This window comes from Dendropsophus ebraccatus, unplaced genomic scaffold (assembly GCF_027789765.1).
Source record: "Dendropsophus ebraccatus isolate aDenEbr1 unplaced genomic scaffold, aDenEbr1.pat pat_scaffold_623_ctg1, whole genome shotgun sequence".
Lineage (NCBI taxonomy): Eukaryota > Metazoa > Chordata > Amphibia > Anura > Hylidae > Dendropsophus > Dendropsophus ebraccatus.
In genome coordinates, this window is record NW_027210222.1 from 43,692 (window position 1) to 68,467 (window position 24,776).

The 24,776-nt window shown below is 52.4% G+C and overlaps 1 protein-coding gene and 1 non-coding gene across 2 annotated transcripts in view; one reads left to right on the forward strand and one right to left on the reverse strand.

Annotated features, from left to right (window-relative positions):
- Positions 1-337: 337 nt before the first annotated feature.
- The window catches only part of LOC138778108 (ETS translocation variant 2-like), a 29,822-nt gene continuing 5,383 nt past the window's right edge, over positions 338-24,776 (reverse strand). The window contains exons 2-8 of the mRNA XM_069956365.1: positions 9,905-10,035; positions 8,877-8,955; positions 7,725-7,862; positions 4,816-5,100; positions 4,380-4,484; positions 2,594-2,715; positions 338-1,468 (exon numbers count right to left, since the gene is read on the reverse strand). Coding sequence (XP_069812466.1) covers positions 1,253-1,468; positions 2,594-2,715; positions 4,380-4,484; positions 4,816-5,100; positions 7,725-7,862; positions 8,877-8,955; positions 9,905-10,035 — 1,076 coding nt within the window. The 3' untranslated portion in view covers positions 338-1,252. The remainder of the gene's footprint in view (positions 1,469-2,593; positions 2,716-4,379; positions 4,485-4,815; positions 5,101-7,724; positions 7,863-8,876; positions 8,956-9,904; positions 10,036-24,776) is intronic.
- Positions 20,259-20,449, forward strand: LOC138778109 (U2 spliceosomal RNA). Its single transcript, XR_011360884.1, has one exon. It is a non-coding gene; the product is annotated as a U2 spliceosomal RNA (small nuclear RNA).

The window sequence follows — 24,776 nt, forward strand, 5'->3', positions numbered from 1 at the left end:
GTAAATGGAGCTTAATTGCAAACCGCACCTGACCTGGAGAGGAGAGGGGGAAAGTGGCCGTGTTTTTGTAGCGCTGGAGAACCCCTTTAAGTTACTCTTAGTCCCAGTTTGGCTCTGGGGCATCAGGTGTCCCCTACAGCCCTCACCGGGTGTCACTCAGCTCTCCGGCCCCCCGCAATGGTTATAGAGGGGAGGGGGCTGTATGTGAGATGGGGGGCGCCCCCTACTGTTCTAGGCCGCAGAGCATCACACAGATCACATGATTATTAAGAAAAGCAAAAAATAGTTTATTATCAAAATAATAGAAAATATAACAATATCTTATTATTTACAGGATTATTATATCAGGAATGTAGAGAACAAAGGATGATGGGAGATGTCACCCTGTACTGGGCGTGTCCAAGGGGGAGGAGCCCCAAAACTTACCACCCCTCCCCCTGATGATTAGGGATGCACCCCCTCAATGCCAGAATGTGCCCCTTCCTCAGAATTGGGGTGTGGCTCCCTTCCTCCTCCCCTCAGTATTGGGGTGTGGCTCCCATCCTCCCCTCAGGATTGGGGTGTGGCTACCTTCCTCCTCCCCTCAGTATTGGGGTGTGGCTCCCATCCTCCCCTCAGGATTGGGGTGTGGCTCCCATCCTCCTCCCCTCAGGATTGGGGTGTGGCTACCTTCCTCCTCCCCTCAGTATTGGGGCGTGGCTCCCATCCTCCCCTCAGGATTGGGGTGTGGCTCCCATCCTCCCCTCAGGATTGGGGCGTGGCTCCCATCCTCCCCTCAGGATTGGGGCGTGGCTCCCATCCTCCCCTCAGTATTAGGGTGTGGCTCCCGTCCTCCCCTCAGTATTGGGGCGTGGCTCCCGTCCTCCCCTCAGTATTGGGGCGTGGCTCCCATCCTCCCCTCAGTATTGGGGTGTCACTCCCATCCTCCCCTCAGGATTGGGGTGTGGCTCCCTTCCTCCTCCCCTCAGTATTGGGGTGTGGCTCCCATCCTCCCCTCAGGATTGGGGTGTGGCTACCTTCCTTCTCCCCTCAGGATTGGGGTGTGGCTCCCATCCTCCCCTCAGTATTGGGGTATCACTCCCATCCTCCCCTCAGTATTGGGGTGTCACTCCCATCCTCCCCTCAGTATTGGGGTGTCACTCCCATCCCCCGCTGGCCAGTGTCTGCAGATCCCTCAGTGCTTGTATGGGGGGCGCTTTGACTCCGGGTCCGGGGAGTCTGGCACCCTATGGCGTCCTCTCTCTCTGGCTCCTCACAGGTTCCTCTGGCTGTGGCCCCTGGGCTCTTGCTGGGGCCCCTGTGTGGGGCGGCTCAGGAGCTCCTGGAGGTCGCACACGAACCTGTAGACGTATCTCTGGCCGCCGGTCTTGTGGATGATGTTCTTGTGGTAATAATAGCGCAGCCCGCGGCTCAGCTTCTCGTAGTTCATCCGTGGCTTGTTCTTCCGTCTCCCCCAGCGACGAGCCACCTGTAAGAGCGATCGGAGGGGTCAGCGGGGGCCCGAGAGAAGGAAGAGCAGGGGGTCAGCGGGGGCCCGAGAGAAGGAGGAGCGGGGGTCAGCGGGGGCCCGAGGAGGAGGAAGAGCAGGGGTCAGCGGGGGCCCGAGGAGGAGGAAGAGCAGGGGTCAGCGGGGGCCCGAGAGAAGGAGGAGCGGGGGTCAGCGGGGGCCCGAGGAGGAGGAAGAGCAGGGGGTCAGCGGGGGCCCGAGAGAAGGAGGAGCGGGGGTCAGCGGGGGCCCGAGGAGGAGGAAGAGCAGGGGGTCAGCGGGGGCCCGAGAGAAGGAGGAGCGGGGGTCAGCGGGGGCCCGAGGAGGAGGAAGAGCAGGGGTCAGCGGGGGCCCGAGAGAAGGAAGAGCAGGGGTTCAGCGGGGGCCTGAGAGGAGGAAGAGCAGGGGTCAGCGGGGGCCCGAGAGGAGGAAGAGCAGGGGTCAGCGGGGGCCCGAGAGAAGGAAGAGCAGGGGGTCAGCGGGGGCCCGAGAGAAGGAAGAGCAGGGGTCAGCGGGGGCCCGAGAGAAGGAGGAGTGGGGGTCAGCGGGAGCCTGAGGAGGAGCGGGGGTCAGCGGGGGGCCCGAGAGAAGGAAGAGCAGGGGGTCAGCGGGGGCGCGAGAGGAGGAGGAGCAGGGGTCAGCGGGGGCCCGAGAGAAGGAGGAGTGGGGGTCAGCGGGAGCCTGAGGAGGAGCGGGGGTCAGCGGGGGGCCCGAGAGAAGGAAGAGCAGGGGGTCAGCGGGGGCGCGAGAGGAGGAGGAGCGAGGGTCAGCGGAGGGGCCCAAGAGGAGGAGGAGCAAGGGTTAGCGTGGGGCTGAGAGGAGGAGGAGCAGGGGGGCAGCGGGAGCCCGAGAGGCGGTGGTGAGCGGGGGGCCTGAGAGGAGGAGGAGCAGGGAGTTAGCGGGGGGGGGGGAGGAGGAAGGGAACAGGAGCAGGGGGTTATTTTGGCCCGAGAGGAGGAGGAGGTAGAAGAAAAATAAGAACGGAAAATGGAGCCTAAAGAGAAGGAGCAGGGGGTTATTTTGGCCCAAGAGGAGGAGGAAGAGGAGCAGGGGGTTAACCTGGGGCCTGGAGGATACGGCGGCCCTCGGATACGGGGATACACCTACCTCATTGGGGTCGGAAAGCTTAAACTCCCAACCATTGCCCGTCCAGCTGATCAGCGTCTGACAGGAGGCGTCTTGTAGTAATTCCAGGAGGAACTGCCAGAGCTGGATGGGACCGGACGTCGCTGGAGAGGAGGAGGAGGAACACGCTGTGTCACTGTATGACAGGCTTAGATACACAGCTCAGCTAACAGTATCACACATGACTGGCTTAGATACACAGCTCAGCTAACAGTATCACACATGACTGGCTTAGATACACAGCCCAGCTGACTGTATCACACATGACACGCTTAGATACACAGATCAGCAGACTGTATCAAACATGACAGGCTTAGATACAGCAGCTCAGCTGACAGTATCACACATGACAGGCTTAGATACAGCAGCTCAGCTAACAGTATCACACATGACAGGCTTAGATACAGCAGCTCAGCTGACAGTATCACACATGACAGGCTTAGATACACAGCTCAGCAGACAGTATCACACATGACAGGCTTAGATACAGCAGCTCAGCTAACAGTATCACACATGACAGGCTTAGATACACAGCTCAGCAGACAGTATCACACATGACAGGCTTAGATACACAGCTCAGCTAACAGTATCACACACGACAGGCTTAGATACACAGCTCAGCTAACAGTATCACACACGACAGGCTTAGATACAGCAGCTCAGCTGACAGTATCACACACTACAGGCTTAGATACACAGCTCAGCTTACAGTATCACACACGACAGGCTTAGATACACAGCTCACCTTACAGTATCACACACACGACAGGCTTAGATACAGCAGCTCAGCTGACAGTATCACACATGACCGGCTTAGATACAGCAGCTCAGCTGACAATATCACACATGACCGGCTTAGATACAGCAGCTCAGCAGACAGTATCACACATTACAGGCTTAGATACAGCAGCTCAGCTAACAGTATCACACATGACAGGCTTAGATACAGCAGCTCCGCTAACAGTATCACACATGACAAGCTTAGATACAGCAGCTCAGCTGACAGTATCACACATGACAGGCTTAGATACACAGCTCAGCAGACAGTATCACACATGACAGGCTTAGATACACAGCTCAGCAGACAGTATCACACATGACAGGCTTAGATACACAGCTCAGCAGACAATATCACACATGACAGGCTTAGATACACAGCTCAGCAGACAGTATCACACATGACAGGCTTAGATACAGCAGCTCAGCTGACAATATCACACATGACTGGCTTAGATACACAGCTCAGCTGACAGTATCACACATGACAGGCTTAGAAACAGCAGCTCAGCAGACAGTATCACACATTACAGGCTTAGATACACAGCTCAGCAGACAGTATCACACATGACAGGCTTAGATACAGCAGCTCAGCAGACAGTATCACACATTACAGGCTTAGATACACAGCTCAGCTTACAGTATCACACACGACAGGCTTAGATACACAGCTCAGCTGACAGTATCACACATGACAGGCTTAGATACACAGCTCAGCAGACAGTATCACACATGACAGGCTTAGATACACAGCTCAGCAGACAATATCACACATGACAGGCTTAGATACACAGCTCAGCAGACAGTATCACACATGACAGGCTTAGATACACAGCTCAGCAGACAAGATCACACATGACAGGCTTAGATACACAGCTCAGCAGACAGTATCACACATGACAGGCTTAGATACACAGCTCAGCAGACAGTATCACACATGACAGGCTAAGATACATTGCCCTAGAGAGATAAGGCTGTAGGGGGCGCTCACCTGCTGCGGGGGGCTTGCTGTCCTTGGCTCTGGCGCTCTTGCAGGCGGTGTAGCGCCCCTCTTTGCCGGGGTCGGCTCTGTGGTCGGGCGTCTGGTAGTGGTAACCTGGAGGGGGACAGCAGATGATGGGGGTGATAGTTACTATATGGGGCTATGGAGACCTTGAGTGCTGGGCTGCTCACAGAGCATTGTCTTCACTGGATACAACGTGATCTGATTCCAGTCACTGACTGCCAGCAGAGATGCAGGATCGGCTGTCCGCCCCCCTGCAGGGACCGTTTGGCTGTGGTATTGCAGCTCTGTTCCATTGATGTGAATGTGCCGAGTTGTAATGCTGTACACAACCTGAGGACAGGGGGGCGCTGTTTCTGTGCTTTATCTAATCCATGCACCTTGTGAGTGATAACATTCAGAGAGGGCACCTGCCTGCTCCTACCTGTGGGGGGCGCTGGTGTGCTGCCAGACATCTGCGGGCTGTCCTGCGAGGGGATGGCGGTCACCCAGGTGGCTTCGTCCCAGCTGTGCCATTCTTGTGATGCCCAGGAGAAGCTCTGATCCCCCACCGAACCGGTCGCCATGTTGCTGGTGTAGGCCTCGGCCATAGTAAAGGAGGGCTCCTCTGGGGCGGGATACTGGGCAGGGGGGCGCTGCAGCTCCTCACTCAGGGACGGCAGGAAGCCGGGGAAGGATGGGGGATAGTCCTCATGGCTGCAGTCCAGTCCTAGGAAGAAAGAAAGAGTTAGACCTAACCATGTCACCCGCACAGCGAGGAGGCGGCCACCGGGGACTACAAGGCTCAGCATGGCCCACCAGAGAGCCATTACACTGATCCCCACCACGGGGGGCTGGCTATGGCACCTGAGTAAGTCACCCCTCCGATGGTGTGCTATCCAACTTATTGCACAGCTGAAGGAGCGGAAGGGTTAACCTCTTTTGTATCACATGTTGTGTGCTGACCAGTCACAGGTGCGACTCTCCTCTGTCCTATCCTGTCTTTTCTCTCACAGGAGTGTTAAAGGGGTTCTCTAGCACTACAAAAAACATGGCCGCTTTCTTCCAGAGACAGCAGCGCTCTTGTCTCCAGGTCAGGTGCGTTCTGCAATTAGGCTCCATTCACTTTAATGAAACAAAACCTGCAGCCAAACTGTATCCTACTGCGCAGCGCAGGACGACTGGGAAACCTCGGGAGTCTGCTACACCCAGATAGCGGATGACGGGCTGCTGCAGATACCTCTCCCTTCATTTCCAATGTGATTACAGTATGTAAGTGCCGCCCACCCGGGGACTGTCTACACTGAGTGACTCTCCAGTAACGTGTTCTATTCTTATGAAAACACCGGGGACTCTGGTCTCCTCTCTAAGCACCAGCACACCCCTGTACACCTCCTCTCCTGTACACACCTCTGTACACCTCCTCTCCTGTACACACCTCTGTACACCTCCTCTCCTGTACACACCTCTGTACACCTCCTCTCCTGTACACCTCTGTACACCTCCTCTCCTGTACACACCTCTGTACACCTCCTCTCCTGTACACACCTCTGTACACCTCCTCTCCTGTACACACCTCTGTACACCTCCTCTCCTGTACACACCTCTGTACTTCAGAAAAGGAAACGATAATCCAGCACTTGATGCAGAGAGTTTCTTTTTATTTTTCAAAGCCAAATATACAGACAACACCTAAGTGCAGTGACCCCACAGGACGCGTTTCAAGCGCATGCGCGCTCTTGATCACCTAAGTTGCACTTGTGAAACCCTTCCTTAAATCATCACCACTACAGGTGTAACTAACAGGTGCACAAGTTAACTCTTAAGACATACCATAATATCAATATGCGGTAACCTATTTAATCTATGAAGAATATATACATAACTAAGACATGCTTAAAACGTGTGTATATATATAAAGGCAGAAGGATATTAACTGATACAAGCATTATACACCACACTATATATTCTAACAATAACATAGCACTATAGTTCAACAGTTATATTCCTATAGTTATGCTGCTGAATTTATATAGGTATAAGTGTGGATAAATGCAACGAAAATTCTCCAAGCATAATAAAATAGATGGATTGTGCAAACCAAATATTTATTTAATATACTCATTATTTATTTATATGTTGAATATGTTCATCTATTTGTTTGTACTTTATTTTTTGTGCTTGGAGCAAATATCATAAATTGTATAAGGTAGCAACAAATACTACGTGATGTACTATCTCAGTATGATGATACTACCTGAAAGCATCATACTGAGATAGTACATCACGTAGTATTTGTTGCTACCTTATACAATTTATGATATTTGCTCCAAGCACAAAAAATAAAGTACAAACAAATAGATGAACATATTCAACATATAAATAAATAATGAGTATATTAAATAAATATTTGGTTTGCACAATCCATCTATTTTATTATGCTTGGAGAATTTTCGTTGCATTTATCCACACTTATACCTATATAAATTCAGCAGCATAACTATAGGAATATAACTGTTGAACTATAGTGCTATGTTATTGTTAGAATATATAGTGTGGTGTATAATGCTTGTATCAGTTAATATCCTTCTGCCTTTATATATATACACACGTTTTAAGCATGTCTTAGTTATGTATATATTCTTCATAGATTAAATAGGTTACCGCATATTGATATTATGGTATGTCTTAAGAGTTAACTTGTGCACCTGTTAGTTACACCTGTAGTGGTGATGATTTAAGGAAGGGTTTCACAAGTGCAACTTAGGTGATCAAGAGCGCGCATGCGCTTGAAACGCGTCCTGTGGGGTCACTGCACTTAGGTGTTGTCTGTATATTTGGCTTTGAAAAATAAAAAGAAACTCTCTGCATCAAGTGCTGGATTATCGTTTCCTTTTCTGAACTGCAGTACCACGCAATTGCCAGATGTGAATCCGGGGCACCAGAGAGTTCTTGGTCGGTGAGCTGACAACTACATTTTCTACACACCTCTGTACACCTCCTCTCCTGTACACCTCCTCTCCTGTACACACCTCTGTACACCTCCTCTCCTGTACACACCTCTGTACGCCTCCTCTCCTGTACACACCTCTGTACACCTGGGCTATCCTCTCTCTGTGCTGTAGCGGTACCCACAGTGCAGGGAAGGTCTAACACCACCCCAGGCTACTGTGAGACTAAACACCCGAGTACCCGACCAGCCGCCACCACACCAGCATGCAATGATGAAGAACTACAACTCCCAGCATGCAATGAGAGTCCGAGCATGCCCTGGCAGCATGAGGCTCCCACAAGTCCCAGCAGTTATGTGGCAGCTCCACCAGGGGGCAGGCTCAGGCTGTTCTCATCACCCACCTTGTCTGTAGGGATCCCAGTAATACAGGGAGTGCTCGGTGTAGTCCTGGCACAGGGGGGCACCGGGGTGGGGGTACACTCCCTTTCCTGAGTTCAGCTCAAGATCATGGAGGAAAGTTGGATCTTCATAGCTGAAATCTGAAAGAAAATAAGAGGGGAGGGTCAGCACCTCCCGGGCACTGGCAGCCACTCTGCCCCCCACCCCCAGGCATTGGCAGCCGCTCTGCCCCCCCACCCCCACCTCCCGGGCACTGGCAGCTGCTCTGCCCCCCACCTCCCGGGCACTGGCAGCCGCTCTGCCCCCCACCTCCCGGGCACTGGCAGCCGCTCTGCCCCCCCCACCCCCGGGCCCTGGCAGCCACTCTGCCCCCCCACCCTGGACACTGGCAGCCGCTCTGCCCCCCCCCCCCCACACCCCACCCCGGACACTGGCAGCCGCTCTGCCCCCCAGGCACTGGCAGCCGCTCTGCCCCCCACCCCCAGGCACTGGCAGCCGCTCTGCCCCCCACCCCCAGGCACTGGCAGCCGCTCTGCCCCCCACCCCCACCTCCCGGGCACTGGCAGCCGCTCTACCCCCCACCCCCAGGCACTGGCAGCCGCTCTGCCCCCACCCCCGACACTGGCAGCCGCTCTGCCCCCCCCACCCCGGACACTGGCAGCCGTTCTGCCCCCCCCCACCCCCGGCCACTGGCAGCCGCTCTGCCCCCCCCCCACCCCGGACACTGGCAGCCGCTCTGCCCCCCCCCACCCCCGGACACTGGCAGCCGCTCTGCCCCCCCCCCACCCCGGCCACTGGCAGCCGCTCTGCCCCCCCCCCCACCCCGGACACTGGCAGCCGCTCTGCCCCCCCCCCACCCCGGACACTGGCAGCCGCTCTGCCCCCCCCCCCCCCCCCCACCCCGGACACTGGCAGCCGCTCTGCCTCACCCCCACCCCGGACACTGGCAGCCGCTCTGCCCCCCCCACCCTGGACACTGGCAGCCGCTCTGCCTCACCCCCAGGTGACACGTGACTCCAGAGCCGTTATCTGTGCAAAATGTAACAACTTTTCTCTGCAACATTGTATCTAATTATTTACAAAGAGAAAACTGAGCAGCATAAACGCCGGGCATGCTGGGAGTTGTAGTCCTGTGAGCGCTGATCCCCTCTTACCTATAGATGGGGAAGGGTCCAGGCTGGGGACCTCCTGGGGGGGGAATTCAGGGCAGGAAAAGCTGCTGGAGGACTGCATCTAAGAGAGAGACAAGACGGCCATAAAGGGGGGCTCTGTACACACCTGACAGTATGCGGGGCGGGGGGGGGGGGGGCTCTGTATACACCTGACAGTATGCGGGGGGGGGGGGGGGGGGGGCTCTGTATACACCTGACAGTATACGGGGGGGGGGAGGCTCTGTACACACCTGACAGTATATGGGGGGGGGGGCTCTGTATACACCTGACAGTATATGGGGGGGGGGGGGGGCTCTGTATACACCTGACAGTATACGGGGGGGAGGGCTCTGTACACACCTGTCAGTATACGGGGGGGGGGGGGGGGGGGCTCTGTACACACCTGTCAGTATACGGGGGGGGGGGGGGGGACTATGAGGGAATGTATGGGGGGGCTGTGAGGGAATGTATGGGGGGGCTGTGAGGGAATGTATGGGGGGGCTGTGAGGGAATGTATGGGGGGCTGTGAGGGAATGTATGGGGGGGCTGTGAGGGAATGTATGGGGGGGCTGTGAGGGAATGTATGGGGGGGCTGTGAGGGAATGTATGGGGGGGCTGTGAGGGAATGTATGGGGGGGGCTGTGAGGGAATGGATGGGGGGGCTGTGAGGGAATGGATGGGGGGCTGTGGGGGAATGTATGGGGGGGCTGTGAGGGAATGTATGGGGGGGCTGTGAGGGAATGTATGGGGGGGGGGCTGTGAGGGAATGTATGGGGGGGGGGGCTGTGAGGGAATGGATGGGGGGCTGTGGGGGAATGTATGGGGGGGCTGTGAGGGAATGTATGGGGGGGGGGCTGTGAGGGAATGGATGGGGGGGCTGTGAGGGAATGTATGGGGGGGGGGCTGTGAGGGAATGGATGGGGGGGCTGTGAGGGAATGGATGGGGGGGCTGTGGGGGAATGGATGGGGGGCTGTGAGGGAATGGATGGGGGGCTGTGAGGGAATGGATGGGGGCTCTGGGGGTCCCTCACCTGGTCTGTGCCTCTGGTTTGCAGGGTCCCAGATGAGCAGGCTGTCTGAGCTTCCCTCCTCCTGCTGCTGCCCCCTATATACAGCCCGCTCTGCCCTGATTGGTGCTCGGGGAGGTGACGCTCCAAACCTTCTAGGGGGAAGAGTTTCCGTGATGTCACAAATCACAACTCCAGACTCCTGTCCCTTTAAAGGAGGGGGGGGGGGGATCAGTGGGGTCATATGTCAGCCTGACCCCAGGGGTCACAGGATTAGGTATATGTGTCCTGCAGGGGGCAAAACACCCGGATCCTGGAGCAATAACCACAACTAACTGTGATAGATAGATAGATAGATAGATAGATAGATAGATAGATAGATAGATAGATAGATAGATGATAGATAGATAGATAGATAGATAGATAGATAGATAGATAGATAGGAGATAGATAGATAGATAGGAGATAGATAGATAGGAGATAGATAGATAGGAGATAGATAGATAGATAGATAGATAGGAGATAGATAGGAGATAGATAGATAGGAGATAGATAGATAGATAGGAGATAGATAGATAGGAGATAGATAGATAGGAGATAGATAGATAGATAGATAGATAGATAGATAGATAGATAGATAGATAGGAGATAGATAGATAGGAGATAGATAGGAGATAGATAGGAGATAGATAGGAGATAGATAGATAGATAGATAGATAGATAGATAGATAGATAGATATATAGATAGGAGATAGATAGATAGGAGATAGATAGATAGGAGATAGATAGATAGATAGATAGATAGATAGATAGATAGATAGATAGATAGATAGATAGATAGGAGATAGATAGATAGGAGATAGATAGGAGATAGATAGATAGATAGATAGATAGATAGATAGATAGATAGATAGATAGATAGATAGATAGGAGATAGATAGATAGATAGATAGGAGATAGATAGGAGATAGATAGGAGATAGGAGATAGATAGATAGATAGGAGATAGATAGGAGATAGATAGATAGATAGATAGATAGGAGATAGGAGATAGATAGATAGATAGATAGATAGATAGGAGATAGATAGATAGATAGATAGATAGGAGGTAGATAGGAGGTAGGTAGATAGGAGATAGATAGGTAGATAGATTGATTCTGGGGGTTGTAGTTCTGTCTGTATCTTCCCTGCTGTTCCGGGGCATGCTGGGGGTTGTAGTCCTGTCTCCTGTGCTGGGGGTTGTAGTCCTGTCTCCTGTGCTGGAGGTTGTAGTCCTGTCTCCTATGTCGGGGCATGCTGGAGGTTGTAGTCCTGTCTCCTATGTCGGGGCATGCTGGGGGTTGTAGTCCTGTCTCCGGTGTCATTGCATGTTGGGGTTGTAATCCTGCCTGTATCTTCCCTCCTGTGTCAGGGCATGCTGGGGGCTGTAGTCCTGCCTGTATCTTCCCTCCTGTGTCAGCAGAGACCTTATCTCCTGTCTCTTGGAGTGATTTCTCGGCCTCCTTATCTGCTCCTCCGGCTGCTGCTGCTGAAGATAAAGGAGCAGATTATCCATTAGTCACCAGAGAAGTTTACAATCTCTTAGGCTACATTCACACGTCTGTTGTTCTGTCCACAATTGCGGGCAGAACATAAAACCAATGGTATTCAATGGCCCCGTTCACACATCCGTATGTGTTTACGGGGCCGCTATCTGTGCTGCAAAAACATGTTGTAATGGACATGCTGTAATACAGACCGCATTTTGCAGCCAGATCGCTACGCAAGCGGCAATGTAGTGTTCCATGCAGCACGGAGCACTACAGATGCACATTCATAGTGCCGGCCGCAGGTCCGCAGTCACCGCTGCACTACAGATGCACATTCATAGTGCCGGCCGCAGGTCCGCAGTCACCGCTGCACTACAGATGCACATTCATAGTGCCGGCCGCAGGTCCGCAGTCACCGCTGCACTACAGATGCACATTCATAGTGCCGGCCGCAGGTCCGCAGTCACCGCTGCACTACAGATGCACATTCATAGTGCCGGCCGCAGGTCCGCAGTCACCGCTGCACTACAGATGCACATTCATAGTGCCGGCCGCAGGTCCGCAGTCACCGCTGCACTACAGATGCACATTCATAGTGCCGGCCGCAGGTCCGCAGTCACCGCTGCACTACAGATGCACATTCATAGTGCCGGCCGCAGGTCCGCAGTCACCGCTGCACTACAGATGCACATTCATAGTGCCGGCCGCAGGTCCGCAGTCACCGCTGCACTACAGATGTGTGAATGTAGCCTTACGCTTCTCCCATTATAGTCTATGTGGTGGCAGCGGAGTGGCGCAGTGCCCCCAGTATTCCCCAGAGGCGACGGATCAGTGACGGCACATTGTACACATATGGCAGACATCACGCTTCCTATAGAGGGCGATATGGTGGGATGTAGGTGACAGCCCCCCGCACTGACTCCTGTCGGGACCCCTGTTCTAATATTATTAGAAAATTATAGCTGGTTTTATCAGAGAGACCCCCGGGATGTAACACATGGATGTGGTGAGACCCCCGGCCTGTAACACATGGATGAGGTGAGACCCCCGGGATGTAACACATGGATGAGGTGAGACCCCCGCCTGTAACACATGGATGAGGTGAGACCCCCGCCTGTAACACATGGATATGGTGAGACCCCCGCCTGTAACACATGGATGTGGTGAGACCCCCGCCTGTAACACATGGATGTGGTGAGACCCCCGGCCTGTAACACATGGATGTGGTGAGACCCCCGCCTGTAACACATGGATGTGGTGAGACCCCCGGCCTGTAACACATGAATGAGGTGAGACCCCAGCCTGTAACACATGGATGAGGTGAGACCCCCGCCTGTAACACATGGATGAGGTGAGACCCCCGCCTGTAACACATGGATGAGGTGAGACCCCAGCCTGTAACACATGGATGAGGTGAGACCCCCGCCTGTAACACATGGATGTGGTGAGACCCCGGCCTGTAACACATGGATGTGGTGAGACCCCCACCTGTAACACATGGATGTGGTGAGACCCCCACCTGTAACACATGGATGAGGTGAGACCCCCGGCCTGTAACACATTGATGTGGTGAGACCCCCACCTGTAACACATGGATGTGGTGAGACCCCCGGCCTGTAACACATGGATGAGGTGAGACCCCCGCCTGTAACACATGGATGTGGTGAGACCCCCGCCTGTAACACATGGATGAGGTGAGACCCCCGCCTGTAACACATGGATGTGGTGAGACCCCGGCCTGTAACACATGGATGAGGTGAGACCCCCACCTGTAACACATGGATGTGGTGAGACCCCCGCCTGTAACACATGGATGAGGTGAGACCCCCGGGATGTAACACATGGATGAGGTGAGACCCCCGCCTGTAACACATGGATGTGGTGAGACCCCCGGCCTGTAACACATGGATGTGGTGAGACCCCCGCATGTAACACATGGATGAGGTGAGACCCCCGGCCTGTAACACATGGATGTGGTGAGACCCCCGCATGTAACACATGGATGAGGTGAGACCCCCGGCCTGTAACACATGGATGTGGTGAGACCCCCGCATGTAACACATGGATGAGGTGAGACCCCCGGCCTGTAACACATGGATGTGGTGAGACCCCCACCTGTAACACATGGATGTGGTGAGACCCCCACCTGTAACACATGGATGAGGTGAGACCCCCGCCTGTAACACATGGATGTGGTGAGACCCCCGGCCTGTAACACATGGATGAGGTGAGACCCCCGGCCTGTAACACATGGATGAGGTGAGACCCCCGGCCTGTAACACATGGATGAGGTGAGACCCCCGCCTGTAACACATGGATGTGGTGAGACCCCCGCCTGTAACACATGGATGTGGTGAGACCCTGGCCTGTAATACATGGATGAGGTGAGACCCCCGCCTGTAACACATGGATGAGGTGAGACCCCCACCTGTAACACATGGATGTGGTGAGACCCCCTGTGACACATGGATGAGGTGAGACCCCCGCCTGTAACACATGGATGAGGTGAGACCCCCACCTGTAACACATGGATGAGGTGAGACCCCCACCTGTGACACATGGATGAGGTGAGACCCCCGGCCTGTAACACATGGATGAGGTGAGACCCCCGCCTGTAACACATGGATGTGGTGAGACCCCCGGCCTGTAACACATGGATGTGGTGAGACCCCCGGCCTGTAACACATGGATGAGGTGAGACCCCGGCCTGTAACACATGGATGTGGTGAGACCCCCGCCTGTAACACATGGATGAGGTGAGACCCCCGGCCTGTAACACATGGATGAGGTGAGACCCCCGCCTGTAACACATGGATGAGGTGAGACCCCCCACCTGTGACACATGGATGAGGTGAGACCCCCCACCTGTGACACATGGATGAGGTGAGACCCCCGCCTGTGACAACCTCTTATAACAAGGGGACAACCTATGCTTTTAAAATGCGTGGATGAGGGGACAAGGGACGGTATATGGGGGGGAGGGGGGCTCTCATTAGGATGGTATATGGGGGGGCTCTCATTAGGATGGTATATGGGGGGGGCTCTCATTAGGATGGTATATAGGGGGGCTCTCATTAGGATGGTATATGGGGGGGCTCTCATTAGGATGGTATATGGGGGGGCTCTCATTAGGACGGTATATAGGGGGGGGCTCTCATTAGGACTGTATATAGGGGGGGCTCTCATTAGGACTGTATATAGGGGGGGCTCTCATTAGGACTGTATATAGGGGGGCTCTCATTAGGATGGTATATAGGGGGGCTCTCATTAGGATGGTATATAGGGGGGGCTCATTAGGATGGTATATATAGGAGGGGCTCTCATTAGGACGGTATATAGGGGGGGCTCTCATTAGGAAGGTATGTGGGGGGCTCTCATTAGGAAGGTATATGGGGGGGCTCTCATTAGGATGGTATATGGGGGGCTCTCATTAGGAAGGTATATGGGGGGGCTCTCATTAGGACGGTATATAGGGGGGCTCTCATTAGGACGGTATATAGGGGGGCTCTCATTAGAACGGTATATGGGGGGTGCTCTCATTAGGACGGTTTATGGGGGGGCTCTCATTAGGACGGTATATGGGGGGGGCTCTTATCAGGATGGTATATGGGGGGCTCTCATTAGGATGGTATATAGGGGGGCTCTTATCAGGATGGTATATGGGGGGGCTCTCATTAGGAAGGTATATGGGGGGGCTCTCATTAGGATGGTATATAGGGGGGCTCTCATTAGGATGGTATATGGGGGGGCTCTCATTAGGACGGTTTATGGGGGGGCTCTCATTAGGACGGTATACAGGGGGGGCTCTCATTAGGATGGTATATGGGGGGGGGCTCTCATTAGGATGGTATATAGGAGGGGCTCTCATTAGGACGGTATATAGGGGGGCTCTCATTAGGAAGGTATATGGGGGGGGCTCTTATCAGGATGGTATATGGGGGGGCTCTCATTAGGATGGTATATAGGGGGGCTCTTATCAGGATGGTATATAGGGGGGCTCTCATTAGGATGGTATATGGGGGGGCTCTCATCAGGATGGTATATGGGGGGGCTCTCATTAGAATGGTATATGGGGGGGCTCTTATCAGGATGGTATATGGGGGCTCTCATTAGGATGGTATATAGGGGGGGGCTCTCATTAGGAAGGTATATGGGGGGGGCTCTCATTAGGACGGTATATGGGGGGGCTCTCATTAGGACGGTATATAGGGGGGGCTCTCATTAGGACGGTATATAGGAGGGGCTCTCATTAGGATGGTATATGGGGGGGCTCTCATCAGGATGGTATATGGGGGGCTCTCATCAGGAAGGTATGTGGGGGGCTCTCATTAGGAAGGTATATGGGGGGGGCTCTCATTAGGAAGGTATATAGGGGGGGCTCTCATTAGGACGGTATATGGGGGGGGCTCTCATCAGGATGGTATATGGGGGGGCTCTCATCAGGATGGTATATGGGGGGCTCTCATCAGGAAGGTATGTGGGGGGCTCTCATTAGGAAGGTATATGGGGGGGCTCTCATTAGGATGGTATGTGGGGGGCTCTCATTAGGATGGTATATGGGGGGGCTCTCATTAGGACGGTATATGGGGGGGGCTCTCCAATCATGAAGAACCAATTAGTGGAGATAAGAAAGAGCAGAACACAACCTGGCGGGGGAGATAAGCTACTGGAAGCGGCCGCACCCTCTGTGGGGCAGATATCAGAGCCCCCGACCACACAACATCCACAGGAGCAAAATCTTACAAAAAAAACAAGTGAAAACACAACCTGAGATTTCCTGTAGTAGTAAGCAAATCTGTGCAGATAGCGAAGACTCCGGGGGACGGGGGAAGGGAGGATGGCAGAGCCAGGTCTATGGAGGAAGATGGCCCAGAGGGTGAGGGGACAAGGAACGGGGTCTATGGGGGGTGAGGGGACAAGGAACGGGGTCTATGGGGGGTGAGGGGACAAGGAACGGGGTCTATGGGGGGTGAGGGGACAAGGAACGGGGTCTATAGAGGGGGACAAGGAACGGGGTCTATGGGGGGTGAGGGAACAAGGAACGGGGTCTATAGGGGGTGAGGGGACAAGGAACGGGGTCTATAGGGGGTGAGGGGACAAGGAACGGGGTCTATAGGGGGTGAGGGGACAAGGAACGGGGTCTATAGGGGGTGAGGGGACAAGGAACGGGGTCTATAGGGGGTGAGGGGACAAGGAACGGGGTCTATGGGGAGTGAGGGGGACAAGAACGGGGTTCTATGGGGGGTGGGGAACAGAACGGGTCTATAGGGGGTGAGGGGACAAGGAACGGGGTCTATAGGGGGTGAGGGGACAAGGAACGGGGTCTATAGGGGGTGAGGGGACAAGGAACGGGGTCTATAGGGGGTGAGGGGACAAGGAACGGGGTTTGCCTCCATGGTAGCTATGGCACTGCCCTCTCTCCCTATAGAGTGTAAGCTCCTGTGCTCAGGGATATCCCCCCCCCCCTATAGAGTGTAAGCTCCTGTGCTCGGGGATATCCCCCCCCCCCTATAGAGTGTAAGCTCCTGTGCTCGGGGATATCCCCCCCTATAGAGTGTAAGCTCCTGTGCTCGGTGATATCCCCCCTATAGAGTGTAAGCTCCTGTGCTCGGGGATATCCCCCCCTATAGAGTGTAAGCTCCTGTGCTCGGGGATATCCCCCCCCCCCCCTATAGAGTGTAAGCTCCTGTGCTCGGGGATATCCCCCCCCTATAGAGTGTAAGCTCCTGTGCTCGGGGATATCCCCCCCTATAGAGTGTAAGCTCCTGTGCTCGGTGATATCCCCCCCTATAGAGTGTAAGCTCCTGTGCTCTGTGATATCCCCCCCTATAGAGTGTAAGCTCCTGTGGTCACTCCTCCTGGTTGATCTGATACATTTGTATCTCTGTTCTCTGCAGCGGCCACTACTGGTGATATGTGGTATTACAGAGGGCTCTGTCAGTGACTAGGACCAGTTCACACTGAGGAATCAGCCCGGAATCCCCTCTGGAGAATTCAGCGCAAATTCATTTGTCTTTTAATCAAATTCCTTCTTTTTTTCCTATTCCGCACTGGTTCCACACTGGCTCCGCACTGGTTCCTCTTGGATTCTGTGCAGAAGCTCACTGCTCAATTCATTTCAGTGGGATTCCGCCAGCGGACGTGTCAGGGACACATCAATTCTTCTGGCGGAAAGCGAATCCGACGCAGAAAATTCTGTGCGGAAATTCCGCTGTGTGAACTGCAGAGCACAAATCCCATTGAAGTGAACGGAGTTTGGCTCTCAGTGTGTCCTGGCCCTTAGTGGGACATTCATACACCCCAATAAAGTGTATGGAAAGGGATGGCTGAGAAGAGACAACCCCTAGACGTCCTGTAGACACCCGATATGTCGGTGATTCTCGGCCTCCTGGCTTCACTTCTAATCACTGAATATCACACAAACTCTGGAACTACTAGTGAGCTGCTGTATAAGTGATGGGACCCGTGGGAGCTCGGTGATGAGGCCCCTTTAAGTGCTCCCCCCCCCCCTCCTGGCACACGTTGCCCCGCCCCCCTGACCCCAGAGCAGCAGGATCTCCCTCTCGGGACTGTTTACATTGCTTTTTCCACACTTTGCAGTCTCTTTGATGGATCCTTCTCAACTGTTTTATTTTGGAAAATCTCATTGACAAATGATGTGGAAGTGAAGTCAGGTCCAGAGGGGGGCATCACCCCCAGAGAAAGCCCCTCCATCAGGATCACATTCCCCATCATCCACCTCTGCTAATCCCCCTGACATGGCATCAAAATAGTAACAAAGACCTGTAGGAAAGATTTACTGCTAAGGAAACGATGTAAAAATAGCATCAAACGAAGCAACCAGTATAATAGCACCGACGTATAAACCAGTATAATAGCAACGACGTATAAACCAGTATAATAGTAACGACGTATAAACCAGTATGATAGTACCGACGTATAAACCAGTATGATAGTACCGACGTATAAACCAGTATAATAGTAACGACGTATAAACCAGTATAATAGTAACGACGTATAAACCAGTATAATAGCAACGACGTATAAACCAGTATGATAGTACCGACGTATAAACCAGTATGATAGTAACGACGTATAAACCAGTATAATAGTAACGACGTATAAACCAGTATAATAGCAACGAGTATAAACCAGTATAATAGTACGACGTATAAACCAGTATAATAGTACGACGTTATTAAACAAGTATAATAGCAACGACGTATAATAGTAACGACGTAAAACCAGTATAATAGTACCGACGTATAAACCAGTATAATAGTAACGACGTATAAACCAGTATAATAGTACCGACGTATAAACCAGTATAATAGTAACGACGTATAAACCAGTATAATAGTAACGACGTATAAACCAGTATAATAACAACGACGTATAAACCAGTATAATAGCAACGACGTATAAACCAGTATAATAGTAACGACGTATAAACCAGTATAATAGCACCGACGTATAAACCAGTATAATAGCAACGACGTATAAACCAGTATAATAGTAACAATATATAAACCAGTATAATAGTACCGACGTATAAACCAGTATAATAGCACCGACGTATAAACCAGTATAATAGCACCGACGTATAAACCAGTATAATAGCACCGACGTATAAACCAGTATAATAACAACGACGTATAAACCAGTATAATAGTAACGACGTATAAACCAGTATAATAGCAACGACGTATAAACCAGTATAATAGTACCGACGTATAAACCAGTATAATAGTACCGACGTATAAACCAGTATAATAGCAACGACGTATAATAGTAACGACGTATAAACCAGTATAATAGTACCGACGTATAAACCAGTATAATAGTAACGACGTATAAACCAGTATAATAGTACCGACGTATAAACCAGTATAATAGTAACGACGTATAAACCAGTATAATAACAACGACGTATAAACCAGTATAATAGCAACGACGTATAAACCAGTATAATAGTAACGACGTATAAACCAGTATAATAGCACCGACGTATAAACCAGTATAATAGCAACGACGTATAAACCAGTATAATAGTAACAATATATAAACCAGTATAATAGTACCGACGTATAAACCAGTATAATAGCACCGACGTATAAACCAGTATAATAGCACCGACGTATAAACCAGTATAATAGCACCGACGTATAAACCAGTATAATAACAACGACGTATAAACCAGTATAATAGTAACGACGTATAAACCAGTATAATAGCAACGACGTATAAACCAGTATGATAGTAACAATATATAAACCAGTATAATAGTAACCACCAATAAGGGTACAAACCCACACACCGTATAGGCAGCGTATTTACTACTGTGATACGCAGCAGATACGCAGCAGATTAGATCTAAATAACTGAACGCAGCATCAAATCTGCTGCGTATCTGCTGCGTATCTGCCGCGTATCTGCCGCGTATCTGCCGCGTATCTGCCGCGTATACGCTGTGTGTGTTTGAATCCAAAACCAGTATAGTAGAAATAACGTAGAGACCAGTATAATGGAAATAGGGTATTAGGCCACGTTTACACTATGAATTTTATCATTAAATATCGGCCATTGTAGCAGGTTGCAATAAGGGCCAATGACAGCGGCCGATTACATTGCAGCCTATGGACTCACGGCCGTAGTGTATACCCTCTGTATACGTCCAGGCGCCTCGTCCGTTACCCTGAGTTTGGAAAAGAAGCGTGCAGTGATGTCATTTTTATAAGTCATCTTTCTGGACTACGTCTGACCTCTGCGGACATCCTCAGTCTGCGCTGACTTTTCCATATTCCCAGATTTTTTTTTTTTTTTTTCTTTGTTGTTAAAACAAAATAAGTGATCGCTTCTCGGCCTTTTGGCTAAGATTACGTGTAGTATCTGTTCTTCTCCGTGTAATATCTGATACGTCCCCCATCTGGGGGCCTTAGATTACATGGATTTTTAGAAGAGGGAGATGGAAAAAGATCCGGCTGTGTCCTCTCCAGGCATTGACCTGGTATTACACTGCTTCCAGGTTCAGTGTAAGTACAGCTCCCGGCCGTACAGCCTGTGCTCACAGTGTAAGTACAGCTCCCGGCCATACAGCCTGTGCTCACAGTGTAAGTACAGCTCCCGGCCATACAGCCTGTGCTCACAGTGTAAGTACAGCTCCCGGCCGTACAGAACAGCCTGTGCTCACAGTGTAAGTACAGCTCCCGGCCATACAGCCTGTGCTCACAGTGTAAGTACAGCTCCCGGCCGTACAGCCTGTGCTCACAGTGTAAGTACAGCTCCCGGCCATACAGCCTGTGCTCACAGTGTAAGTACAGCTCCCGGCCGTACAGAACAGCCTGTGCTCACAGTGTAAGTACAGCTCCCCGCCGTACAGCCTGTGCTCACAGTGTAAGTACAGCTCCCGGCCGTACAGAACAGCCTGTGCTCACAGTGTAAGTACAGCTCCCCGCCGTACAGCCTGTGCTCACAGTGTAAGTACAGCTCCCGGACGTACAGACAGCCTGTGCTCACAGTGTAAGTACAGCTCCCGGCCGTACAGCCTGTGCTCACAGTGTAAGTACAGCTCCCGGCCGTACAGAAGAGCCTGTGCTCACAGTGTAAGTACAGCTCCCGGCCGTACAGAACAGCCTGTGCTCACAGTGTAAGTACAGCTCCCGGCCGTACAGAACAGCCTGTGCTCACAGTGTAAGTACAGCTCCCGGCCGTACAGAACAGCCCTGTGCTCACAGTGTAAGTACAGCTCCCCGGCCGTACAGAACAGGCCTGTGCTCACAGTGTAAGTACAGCTCCCGGCCGTACAGAACAGCCTGTGCTCACAGTGTAAGTACAGCTCCCGGCCGTACAGAACAGCCTGTGCTCACAGTGTAAGTACAGCTCCCGGCCGTACAGAACAGCCTGTGCTCACAGTGTAAGTACAGCTCCCGGCCGTGCAGAAGAGCCTGTGCTCACAGTGTAAGTACAGCTACCGGCCGTACAGAACAGCCTGTGCTCACAGTGTAAGTACAGCTCCTGGCCGTACAGAACAGCCTGTGCTCACAGTGTAAGTACAGCTCCCGGCCGTACAGAACAGCCTGTGCTCACAGTGTAAGTACAGCTCCCGGCCGTACAGCCTGTGCTCACAGTGTAAGTACAGCTCCCGGCCGTACAGAACAGCCTGTGCTCACAGTGTAAGTACAGCTCCCGGCCGTACAGAACAGCCTGTGCTCACAGTGTAAGTACAGCTCCCGGCCGTACAGAACAGCCTGTGCTCACAGTGTAAGTACAGCTCCCGGCCGTACAGAACAGCCTGTGCTCACAGTGTAAGTACAGCTCCCGGCCGTACAGCCTGTGCTCTCAGTGTAAGTACAGCTCCCGGCCGTACAGAACAGCCTGTGCTCACAGTGTAAGTACAGCTCCCGGACGTACAGACAGCCTGTGCTCACAGTGTAAGTACAGCTCCCGGCCGTACAGAACAGCCTGTGCTCACAGTGTAAGTACAGCTCCCGGCCGTACAGCCTGTGCTCACAGTGTAAGTACAGCTCCCGGCCGTACAGAACAGCCTGTGCTCACAGTGTAAGTACAGCTCCCGGCCGTACAGAACAGCCTGTGCTCACAGTGTAAGTACAGCTCCCGGCCGTACAGCCTGTGCTCACAGTGTAAGTACAGCTCCCGGCCGTACAGCCTGTGCTCACAGTGTAAGTACAGCTCCCGGCCGTACAGAACAGCCTGTGCTCACAGTGTAAGTACAGCTCCCGGCCGTACAGAACAGCCTGTGCTCACAGTGTAAGTACAGCTCCCAGCCGTACAGAACAGCCTGTGCTCACAGTGTAAGTACAGCTCCCGGCCGTACAGAACAGCCTGTGCTCACAGTGTAAGTACGGCTTCCGGCCGTACAGAAGAGCCTGTGCTCACAGTGTAAGTACAGCTCCCGGCCATACAGCCTGTGCTCACAGTGTAAGTACAGCTCCCGGCCGTACAGCCTGTGCTCACAGTGTAAGTACAGCTCCCGGCCGTACAGAACAGCCTGTGCTCACAGTGTAAGTACAGCTCCCGGCCGTACAGAACAGCCTGTGCTCACAGTGTAAGTACAGCTCCCGGCCGTACAGAACAGCCTGTGCTCACAGTGTGAGTACAGCTCCCGGCCGTACAGAACAGCCTGTGCTCACAGTGTAAGTACAGCTCCCGGCCGTACAGCCTGTGCTCACAGTGTAAGTACAGCTCCCGGCCGTACAGCCTGTGCTCACAGTGTAAGTACAGCTCCCAGCCGTACAGAACAGCCTGTGCTCACAGTGTAAGTACAGCTCCCGGCCGTACAGAACAGCCTGTGCTCACAGTGTAAGTACAGCTCCCGGCCGTACAGAACAGCCTGTGCTCACAGTGTAAGTACAGCTCCTGGCCGTACAGTACAGCCTGTGCTCACAGTGTAAGTACAGCTCCCGGCCGTACAGCCTGTGCTCACAGTGTAAGTACAGCTCCCGGCCGTACAGAACAGCCTGTGCTCACAGTGTAAGTACAGCTCCCGGCCGTACAGCCTGTGCTCACAGTGTAAGTACAGCTCCCGGCCGTACAGAACAGCCTGTGCTCACAGTGTAAGTACAGCTCCCGGCTGTACAGAACAGCCTGTGTTCACAGTGTAAGTACAGCTCCCGGCCGTACAGCCTGTGCTCACAGTGTAAGTACAGCTCCCGGCCGTACAGCCTGTGCTCACAGTGTAAGTATAGCTCCCGGCCGTACAGAACAGCCTGTGCTCACAGTGTAAGTACGGCTCCCGGCCGTACAGAACAGCCTGTGCTCACAGTGTAAGTACGGCTCCCGGCCGTACAGAACAGCCTGTGCTCACAGTGTAAGTACAGCTCCCGGCCGTACAGAACAGCCTGTGTTCACAGTGTAAGTACAGCTACCGGCCGTACAGAACAGCCTGTGTTCACAGTGTAAGTACAGCTACCGGCCGTACAGCCTGTGCTCACAGTGTAAGTACAGCTCCCGGCCGTACAGAACAGCCTGTGCTCACAGTGTAAGTACAGCTCCTGGCTCACAGCCGTAATTTACATTGTGCTTTATGGCTGCTTGGAGTGAGCGAACACCTGAATGTACACCCATATACGCCACATTCCAATTCCAATAAAGTGATGTACAACTAGACGGCACTGCAGTATCAGCTGGGTGAACATCTGAGACATCGGCCGTTGTTTGGCACAGCAAACAGTGGCCGTGTCAAATAACAGCCAATTTTCTGACTGTGTGTGAACATGACCTTACTCTGTATAACAGTAACAAATTATAAACCAGTAAAACCGTATGAATCTAGAGAAAACAACAAATATAATATAAACACCTGTGTGGGGAGACACACAGGTGTCTCCCCAGCAGTAATGGCAGTTGGAAGCCTTAGCAACCAATAGGATTACTATTTTCATTTTCAATGGAATCTGGTTGCTAGGGCAGCTGCCTGAGAACAGATACCTGGACCTCCACCGACTATATACTACAGGTATACAGGACCCCCCAACTATACAGGACAGGTATACAGGACTTCCACCAACTATATACTACAGGTATACAGCACCTCCACCAACTATATACTACATGTATAAAGAACCCCCAAACTATATACTACAGGTATACAGCACCTCCACCAACTATATACTACGGGTATACAGCACCTCCACCAACTATATACTACAGGTAATACAGAACCCCCTCAACTATACACTACAGGAATACAGCACCTCCATCAACTATACACTACAGATATACAGGACCCCCCAACTATACACTACAGTAACAGCACCTCCACCAACTATACACTACAGGTATACAGGACCCCCCCAACTATACACTACAGGAATACAGCACCTGCACCAACTATACACTACAGGTATACAGGACCCCCCTAAATATACGCTACAGGAATACAGCACCTCCACAAACTATACACTACTGGTATACAGGACCACCCCAACTATACACTACAGGTATAAAGGAACCTCTACTCCAACTATACAGTACAGGTATACAGGACCTCCACCAACTATACACTACAGGTATAAAGAACCCCCAACAACTCTACACTACAGGTAAACAGGACCCCCCAACTATACACTTCAGGTATAAAAGACCCTGAACTATAGACTAAAGGTATACAGAACCCCCAAACTATACACTACAGGGATACAGAACCCCTGAACTATACACTACAAGTATACAAGACCCCCAAACTATACACTACAGGTATACAGGACACCCCCCCCAACTCTAAACTACAGGTATACAGGACCTTCACCAGCTTTACAGTACAGATATAAAGCACCTTCACCAACTATACAGTACAGGTATACAGGACCTCCACCAACTCTACACTACAGGTATACAGGACCCTCAGAA